This window comes from Haliotis cracherodii, unplaced genomic scaffold (assembly GCF_022045235.1).
Source record: "Haliotis cracherodii isolate W230 unplaced genomic scaffold, xgHalCrac1.p SCAF_13, whole genome shotgun sequence".
Taxonomy (NCBI): Eukaryota; Metazoa; Mollusca; class Gastropoda; order Lepetellida; family Haliotidae; genus Haliotis; species Haliotis cracherodii.
The window spans coordinates 34,575,253-34,585,631 of record NW_027266268.1 but is presented as its reverse complement, the minus strand read 5'-3'; the positions used below and the strand labels follow the sequence as shown (position 1 = coordinate 34,585,631).

The 10,379-nt window shown below is 41.2% G+C and overlaps 1 protein-coding gene across 1 annotated transcript; it reads left to right on the top strand.

Annotated features, from left to right (window-relative positions):
• Positions 1-3,823: 3,823 nt before the first annotated feature.
• On the top strand, positions 3,824-9,765 carry LOC139459230 (carbohydrate sulfotransferase 10-like). Its single transcript, XM_071240682.1, has 3 exons — positions 3,824-3,932; positions 6,897-7,042; positions 8,701-9,765. Exons 1-3 carry the CDS (start codon positions 3,824-3,826, stop codon positions 9,763-9,765), a joined length of 1,320 nt encoding a protein of 439 aa, XP_071096783.1.
• Positions 9,766-10,379: the final 614 nt, after the last annotated feature.

The window sequence follows — 10,379 nt, the reverse complement described above, 5'->3', positions numbered from 1 at the left end:
CTGGATTACCTAGATTGTCAGAAGGGCTGTATTCCTGGTAGCAAACCAGGGTACTCTCCAATTGTCTGTCAACAAATTGGGAGGTACCAAACCTAAGGCACTGAGAACAATGGGGAGTCGGACAACTTGGTACTTGGGATGCAAGCGTGACATTTCGAAAGTGAGGTCCGCATATTTGCCATGTTTTTCCTCAATCTTGTCTATCACATTAGAGTCAAAAGGGACAGAAAATTCAATGATATAAATGATTTCATTGGATTTATCAAAAGGACAAGATCAGGTTTGTTGGCCTGGACACGCCTAAGGCTGTAAATGGGCCTATTCCAAAGAATTTTGTATTATTCATTTTCCATGACGCCCTCTACACATTCCGGGTCGTACCAGTGCAAAATCACAAGCATGACAATGACACAAGTCATTACATAATCTACACTTCATATTTACATTTTGATGCAAAATCAAATATTGACGGTTTCGAGTGGGAAGTGACTGGTCCTGAGCAGCAAACAGAAAGCCTTCAGTTTCACTTTTCAGGCCAGACGACTTCATCCAAGCGAAGGACTCTGCAGGATTGCTGATCTTCTCAACACACTGCACATAAACTCGATGCAGTGGTCGTTCAGAAAGCCTCTCCTTGAAAAACTGAGCCTGAGCCGACTTCGCTTGGTTGACACTCATTTCCGCACCGTCCAGCAGTACAGAACCATCAACAAAATCAACACCGACATTGCGATTATGTCCCACATCCTTGGCTCGTTTTAGAAGACTGTGGAATGCCTTGTTTTCATCATGAGTCTTGACATGCTTCACAAGAGGATCATCGGACAAGTAAATGTGTGCAAAAGAGCACAAACAATTATTATTATTATTATTGTTATTGTTGTTGTTTTTGTTATTGCAAAGAATATAATAATAATAAAATTAATAATAATAAAAGTAAATCCCTTATACTGCGCCAGATTCCATTCACCAAGTTAATGCTCATGGCGCTTCATAGTTTCAGCAAATAATGCTAATGAAAGGGGAGTAGAGTTGATAGTGTTTTCTGAAAAGGTGTGTTTTCAGATAAGCCTTAAAGGATGAAAGCGATGGCGACAGCTTAAGTTCAGATGGTAGTTTGTAGATGGTTTAAATCAATCTACCATGTAAAAAAATATACGTGTATTCACGGGTGTGTTTGACGGTAATTTCGTGTGCATATATACATCCCAATGGGATGAGTGTCACAATTAACTCAATCGGGACACATAAAACATTATTACTCATAGATTGTGAGTTTCTATAAATTTCTAATGAATCCGCATAACGCTTGGCATATTTTGTGCACCAATATCGGTAAACTACCTGTCTTTATTAGGCAGCTGTTGCCGGTAGCAACCTGGAGGTAAATTAGTGCTCCTACATCTGCCAGAAGCTATGTAAGCAGCTTATAGGAGACAGCTGGATGTTCTCCAGTGACAGCGTGGATTTGCTGGTGCCACTATAGAGTGTGCATGCAGAGGATACACGGAGTCAAGTCATAGGATATATACCAAACATGCAAGGTTTGACCGATTGTTCAAAGATATATACTGAACTAAAACACACTTGGATCATGAACATTTTGGGTGATGTTTTTTTGGGGTTTTTTTGTTCTGGATCATGAATATTTTGGGGGGTATTTTTATGAAATTGTAGTGTAAGACAGTACTATTTCATAAAAATACCCCCCAAAATATTCATGATAAGACACTACAATTTCATAAAAATACCCCCCAAAATATTCATGATCCAGAACTTTTTTCTTCAATATACATATTGCTGTTTTCACGTGTAGACAACGTATTTGTTTATGACCAGTCATGTTTTCATTTGTAAATACACAGTTGGTTTCATGTGTTTCATGCAGTCATTTATCAAGGATTAATCGAGTTATAGATTTATTGAAGACATTTATTTAAGTTTGCGACCGCCTCCGTGGTCTAGTGGTAGAGCGTCCGCCCGGAACGCGGAAGATTCGTGGCTCGATCCCCGGACGCGTCATACAAAAAGACGTTAAAAGATGGTACTTGTTGTAACCCTGTCTGGCGCTCGGCATTAAGGGGCTAAAACAAGGAGTGGTCGGCTCGGAGTCAGTATACTGTGTCTGAGTGGGGTATTCATGTTAAACTGCGGCATGGTATCTCAGTGTGCAAGCACTATAAATCGGCATCAGTCCGGACTAGTACAAGCAGCCACACACACACAGAGACACACGCCTGCATGCACGTCGCTGTATAAGTGCAATAATCTTTGACGCGACGTTAAACCCCATTTCACCTCACCTATTTAAGTTTGCTGAGTAAATATATTAAAACTAATGCAACCATTATATCACATGCCAATTATGATGTCGCCAGGTGATTTCACTGCTGTTTTAAGCTCTCTAACACCCGACTCTCTAACAAATGGGCCCCGTGAAGATCCGTGGTAGAATAAGCCTTCAGCAACCCATGCTTGCCGTATGCTTGTTGTTAACGGCGACTAACGAGATCGGGTGGTCAGGCTCGCTGACTTGGTTGATTCTTGTCACCGTATCCCAATTGCGTGGATCGATGCTCATGATGTCAATCACTGGACAGTCTGGTCCAGACTCGATTATTTACAGACCGCCGTCACATAGCTAGAATATTGCTGAGTGCGGCCTTAAACAAGGCGGAGGACGGTAAATGCATCCCTATCAAATATTTAAAATTAATCTACCTGTATTTCATATGCGTGTCTGCGCACGCTATGTTCTCTGTGGTAACAATGAGGGAATATGAAAGATATATTAGGAAGGATTGCCTCAATACCAATACTGGCTCATTTTAAAATTGGTATGAAATAGTTTGATATGTTCATAAGACTGACAGCTAACATATGCCATAATATCACAAGTTGTAACTAATACACTTTGACTGGTCAAGACTCGATTATTTACAGATCGCCGTCATAGAGCTGGAATATTGCTGAGTGCGGCGTTAAACAACAGTCAACCAAACAACTTGCATAAAAAAATAAGTATTTATGGCCTGAAGCCAAAAAGCAGTAATCCTGCCAGGCGAGAGCGGCCTGTAAACAAACCAGACAATCAAGTGATCGATGGACCAAAATAGAGCAAGACGCCCATCCATCGGGGAATAAGGTTTGATGACCCTCTGTGTGACATGTACTTAAAAATATGTATCTTACCGCCATCTTTATCATTTAACACAATTTGAAAACAAACGTTTCTTTGTCGCTATATTTCCAGACAACAATTTGTGCATCGCCTATGTGTGAGTGAGTGAGTTGGGTTTAACGCCGCTTTTAACAGTATTCCAGTTATAGCACGGCGTGTCAGATTAATGTGGGAGGAAAGCCCGAAGTGATGCAGGTGCCAGACGTTTACCACTTCGGTGAAACCCACGAGCACGGGTATGGTGCTGACAAACCTAACATAATCGGGGCGAACCGGGATTCGAACCCACAATCATAGGTTTCTGGCGTGCCAAAGGGACGCAACTCTGCACAGCGAATCGCGGCGCCTCAGACGACTGGGCCGCCTTTGTGTGAAGGCAATGTTAATATACATAATGCGACACCATTACGCTGTAAGTAGCTTGATTTGCAGAGATCGGACAGTGATTGCCAAAACGTTATGGGTTTATTTGCTGAAACAAGTGCGTTCACAGAGGAAATCGATGACGTTTTGCTGAGGTACCGTTCTGACCTGCACCCTTTTTTCCAGCTCTCCACTGCTACAGCAGGACATTATGGAAAAAGTCATTTACCAATACAATTCAAATATTTTACATCTAAGGTACTATTTATCATTTCAGGAATGAAGTACAGCATCACTCCCCGACGTTTTCTGATTGTGTTTGCCATAGGAATACTAACATTCATCCTCGTTTCGTACCACTGGGACAATGAAACAAGAACCAGCTCGGGTGTGTAAAATCTACATTACTTAGCACACGACTTTAAGTAATTAATTAAAACGGATAGCATTACTATTACATTACATTACATTACATTACTATTACATTACATTACATTACTATTACATTACTATTACATTACATTACATTACATTACATTACATTACTATTACATTACATTACATTACTATTACATTACATTACATTACATTACATTACATTACATTACTATTACATTACATTACTATTACATTACATTACATGACATTACATGACATGACATTACTATTACATTACATTACATTACATTACTATTTCATTACTATTACATTACATTACATTAAATTAAATTAAATTAAATTAAATTAAATTAAATTACATTACTATTACATTACATTACATTACATTACATTACATTACATTACACTACATTACATTACATTACATTACTATTACATTACATTACATTACATTAAATTAAATTAAATTAAATTAAATTAAATTAAATTAAATTACATTACATTACATTACATTACATTACATTACATTACATTACATTACATTACATTACATAACTAATGAAACAATGTACCATTGTGAACAGTCCACCATTCTTGATGTAACATGTTCATAACATTATAATGAACATCTTGGGATTCCCGGCGGAAAGCAGACCTTATCACTTCCTACATAAACAAAAAAACTGAGGTAGAGTAAGCTTGTAGTTTGGTAATAAGCTGAGATGACATAATTTCGAATTTTGTAACTAGATTCCTACAATGCCATCTATTATGATTGCCTTATGTTTTGGTAAACTATTGTACCGATAAATTTAGTTCAATACCTCTAAACGTTTATGTATAGAAATAGGCACCTCACATTCAAATTTCATGTTTTTATTTTTCACATATTAAACAATTTAACAAGGACGGCGTGTGGGTTTGTGTTGGGGCCGAATTGGCAGAGGATGTTTCAACTCATTCACGTTTACTCTGGATGGAGGAATAAACAACTCATTTTCCACAAACAATGTTATAGGAAAACGTATCTTCCCCCTTTTGAATATGTTTTTTTATATATAAATGGGGATAAACGTAGTCTTCACGTATTCCAAAAATTATAGATTAATTACATCTCAATCCCAGTTTACACATATTTTTCAAATTATTGATTATCAGTATAAGATACATAACTGGGCCTCATAACCAATTCATACTGTCAACATCAGACAAAAGTCATTCTCTATCACCTGCCGAAACAGATTCCATTGGCCCTAAAGGCAAAACATGGATGAAACTTATATGAAAGGATAAAGACAATAAAGTGAATGGATAACTGAAAATCAGTGATGTTGGAAAAGGGACATGGTTTGTCCTGCTCACACGATTTGCATGAAAAACGTATGTGTTCGTTTGTTGCCCAAAGCCTGACGTATACAACGTAACTCCTGTTCCAAGAGACCCGTGAAGATCCGGGGTAGAATAGGTCTTCAGCAACCCATAAAAGGCGACTATGTTTGTCGACCAACGGGATCGGATGGTCAGGCTCGCTGACTTGGTTGATACATGTCATCGTAACCCAATTGCGTGGATTGATGCTCATGATATCAATCACTGGATTGCCTGCCCAGACTCGATTATTTACAGACCGCCGTCATATACTTAGAATATTTCTGAGTGCGGCGTTAAACAACAAAACAACCAGACAAACAAACCTGTTCCAAGACTGATGAAACATGATTTCTATAAGAGGACTAAGTCTATCACTTTGATGGAAGACTGTTTGGAGACTTTGCTTCTTTAGCCAGTGAATCTATATAAGTCATCAGTACCACCAGTCTCTGCCACAGTTTAGCCATGGCAAATCTATCAACTGTCTACTTTTGCCAGTGTTAAGTGGCTTAAATCCTCCTTCACAGAGACGAAAGGTCCTTCAGTGCTACCGGCAAAGCGGATTTGAGATTTTACTGCTGCCTTTGGCCTTGTCAGTAAGCAATACAACTAGCTAGTATGATGAATAAGGCAATCATCCTGGATTGGATTTTAGTGCGATTCTCTACGCCAATCCCTTAACCTTAGATCAGTGAAGATCCGGGGTAGAATAGGTCTTCAGCAACCCGTAAGCTTGCCGTAAAAGGCGAATATGCTTGTCGTAAGAGGCGACTAACGGGATCGGGTGGTCGGACTTGGTTGATGCATGTCATCGTATCCCAACTGCGTGGATCAATGCTCATGATGTCAACCACTGGATTGTCTGGTCCAGACTCGATAATTTACAGAACGTAAGAGTGAGTGAGTTAAGTTTTATGCCGCTTTTAACAGTATTCCAGTTATATCGTGTCAACTTAATGTGGGAGGAAAGCCCGAAGTGATGCAGGTCTCCGACGTTTACCACTTCGGTGAAACCCACGACCACGGGTATATGGTGCTGACAAACCTAGAAACATAATCGGGGCTAACCGGGATTAGAACCCACAATCATAGGTTTCTGGCGTGCCCAAGGGACGCAACTCTGCACAGCGAATCGCGGCGACTTAGACGACTGGGCCACCCGTGCCCTCCAGACCGTAAGAGGCGACTAACGGGATCGGGTGGTCTGACTTAGTTGATGCATGTCATCGTATCCCAATTACGTGGATCGATGCTCATGATGTCAACCACTGGATTGTCTGGTCCAGGCTCGATTATTTACAGACCACCGTCATATAGCTGGAATATTGCTGATTGCGGCGTTAAACAACAAACAAACATGAAAACACACGAGGGTAGTACTCCTTCAATGTCATTCTTAAACGGTTCCATTTCTATTTGCCTACAGTGCATTTTGCTTGCAATGTCGATCGCCCACAGTGATAGCATCATCTGTTATTTCTCGGCGTGTTATTGTCATGTGACGCAGTCTTACATGTACTTGATGATCTTTACCTTATATTTCATTTTCCTCTTTTCTCATGCCTCTATGTTTCTCTGTTAGTTTCACGATTTGTGGGAGGACGACATACACTCCAGAACCGACCCAATCACACGGAAACAGGGACTGCGAGAAATGAGCAAACGGAGATATCGGGTACTTCAGAAAGGATGACGTCACAGTGCACAACGCAACAGCAGCAACAACAGGTTGGTTGGTTTGTTGTTTTACGTCGCACTCAGCAGTATTCCAGCTATATGACGGCGGTCTGTAAATAATTGAGTCTTGACCAGACAATCCAGTGATTGACATCATGAGCATCGATCCACGCAATTGGGATACACTTGGGCTTATTTCGGGATACGATGACATGTATCAACCAAGTCAGCGAGCCTGACCGCCCGATCCCGTTAATCTCCTCTTACGACATGCACAGTCGCCTTTTACGACAAGCATGGGTTGCTGAAGACCTGCTCTAACCCGGGTCTTCACAACAACAGGTATTGACATTTCACTTACATTGAAGATTCAAGATTTTTGTTTAAAACCGACTGACGGAGCGTTTTGCTTGTTTCAAGACAGCTTGAAATTTGGCGCTTTTCCACAGTCGACTATGACGTCACGTGCTCTGGTTCACGTGTTCTGCTAACGACGTAGTTGTGCTACACACGTTCTATGCCTGCCATATATGCGAGTAAAGCATACTGGTGTTATGCAAATAATGTTCAAGCAAGTTTGTTTGTTTGTTTGTTGTTTAACGCCGCACTCAGCAAAAATATTCCAGTTATATGACGGCGGTCTGTAAATAATCGAGTCTGGACCAGACCATGCTTCAACCAAGTCAGCGAGCCTGACCACCCGATCCCGTTAGTCGCCTCTTACGACAAGCATAGTCGCCTTTTACGGCAAGCATGGCTTGCTGAAGACCTATTCTACCCCGGGCCTTCACGGGTCGTTCAAGCACCACTTGTATAAATCTGCAAGTGACCAAGATCTAAATAACAAACATTATGTTTATCTCCTGATGATGACAATTGCATGGAACCTAACTAATTGTACGGATAATAATTTCGAGGAAATGTGCATACCGATGGGTCAGTAGGAGATGTCTAACCGACCTTGACGCACGATCAGGCCATCGTATCCCTGCAGGACCTTTCTTACAACCTCAAGTGAACATGTTCAAATACTGACCTTTGAAACTCGGTCCAGATAAAAGAAACCCATGAAGATACGGGGTAGAATAGATCTTCACAAATCAAGTAGAGACTATGCTTGTCGTAACAGGCGACTAACGAGATCGGGTGGTCAGGCTCGCTGACTTGGTTGATGCATGTCATCGTTCCCAATTGCGTGGATCGATGCTCATTATATGTATCACTGGATTGTCTGGTCCAGACTCGATTATTTACAGACCGCCGTCATATCGCTGGAATATTGCTGAGAGCGTCGTTAAACAACAAACCAACCAACCAACCAACCTGTATCCAGCTCCACCTTAATCCATACCTCCATTCCAGCCTCACCTTAGTCCAGAAGTGTATTCCAGTACTACCTGATGCTTTAGCAATACCTGTATTCAAGGCACTCAATAAACCATACATGAATTCAACACCACCTATCCATACTCGTGTTCCAGAACTCTACCTGATGTTTAGTCCATACATATTTTCCATCACTACCTTAATCCACACCCAGTCATTCATTAATCAATTCCTGTAGTCTAGCACTACGGCATTAACACCTGTATTCCATCCTGATAGCCCATACCTGCATTCAAGCACCACCAGAAAACTTGATCCATATTGTACACTGCTGCCAGCTTGATCCCTTATTTCAATGCGTACCGTTATACATATTATTTCAGGAGACAGACACAGTAGAAGAAGACTTCATCAAGAGACAGAGGCGATACATGAATGCTTGCTCCTCATCAATTTCTGGTTCAGTTAAAGACATTTTTGTACATGAGCCGAGTGGGCTAGCTGTCTGTCACACCCAGAAAGTCGGATGCACATTTTGGAAAAGAATCATGAGCTACCTGCTTCAGGAAACAGGGAAGCCGGTTAAAAGCCCATACGAAATTGACAGGTATTATGTTCATCACGGTAATAAGCCAAACCGATTTCAACATAGATTCAGCGACCCACGACTAAAGACCATGTTACCAAATTTAAAACGTGTTGCATTTACACGTGACCCTTATACCCGACTGTGGTCGGCGTTTGTTGACAAAATAATATTACCAGACTCCTGGAGCGATCATGGACAAGGTATCTACAAACACCGAAATCGTAGTAACGTCGAATGTCCCTTAAACATAACATTTGAAGACTTTCTACACTATGCAATCTTCAAAAAACGCGATGCGCACTGGGACCCACTCCACACCGTTTGTAACCCTTGTATAATGTTTCCCCAATATGTTGGAAAAATGGAAACATTTTCACGCGATACGAAATACCTTCTGAATAAAGTTGGTCTTGGACATTTGGTGTCAAACAAAAGTCACCAGGACCACGCGGAAGACGAAATGAGGATGCTTATTTCCTATCACTTTGAACTGCAATCACGAAGAAACATTAACAAGAAATGTCTCACGACGACTGCTCTTACTGGGAGGCTATGGAGGGCATTCCAGTTAAACGGCTACATCTCATTTGAAGAAGTATTTCCAGAGCCGAGAGTCAGGGCGTTATTAGATGGATTAAGTATTCCACAAGCCAGGGATGAAATCACGAGATTGCTTGTCGACTATCACCAAGATGGTTCTACTTCCTGGAAAAAGCAAAGAAAATCTGTTCTCGTAAATGCATTTAAACAAATTCCTCTTGATCTTCGTGAGGAAATCAGCCATAGATATAAACATGATTTTGATCTATATGGCTACGAACCATATCCAGCTGAAATATTCCCAGAGAGGTACCACTGATGGATCTGGGTTAACTGTACTTATGTTGGGGGTGGGGGTCTTCCAAATGTTGGGCAAGCGGAATATCATTAAATAGTGTGTGCATGTATGTGTGTCCTCTTAGGTTTGGGATGGGGAATATCATTAAGTCGAGTGTGTGTGTGTGTGTTGTTCCATGGAGGAAGGGGGATATCAGTAAGTAGTGTGTGTCATCCCAGTATGGAGGAAGGGGGAATATCAGTAAGTAGTGTGTGTCCTCCCAGTATGGAGGAAGGGGATATCAGTTAGTAGTGTGTGTCCTCCCAGTATGGAGGAAGGGGGATATCAGTAAGTAGTGTGTGTCCTCCCAGTATTGAGGAAGGGGGATATCAGTTAGTAGTGTGTGTATTCCCAGTATGGAGGAAGGGGGATATCAGTAAGTAGTGTGTGTCTTCCCAGTATGGAGGAAGGGGGATATCAGTAAGTAGTGTGTGTCCTCACTGTATGGAGGAAGGGGGATATCAGTAAGTAGTGTGTGTCTTCCCAGTATGGAGGAAGAGGGATATCAGTAAGTAGTGTGTGTCCTCCCAGTATGGAGGAAGGGGGATATCAGTAAGTAGTGTGTGTCCTCCCAGTATGGAGGAAGGGGGATATCA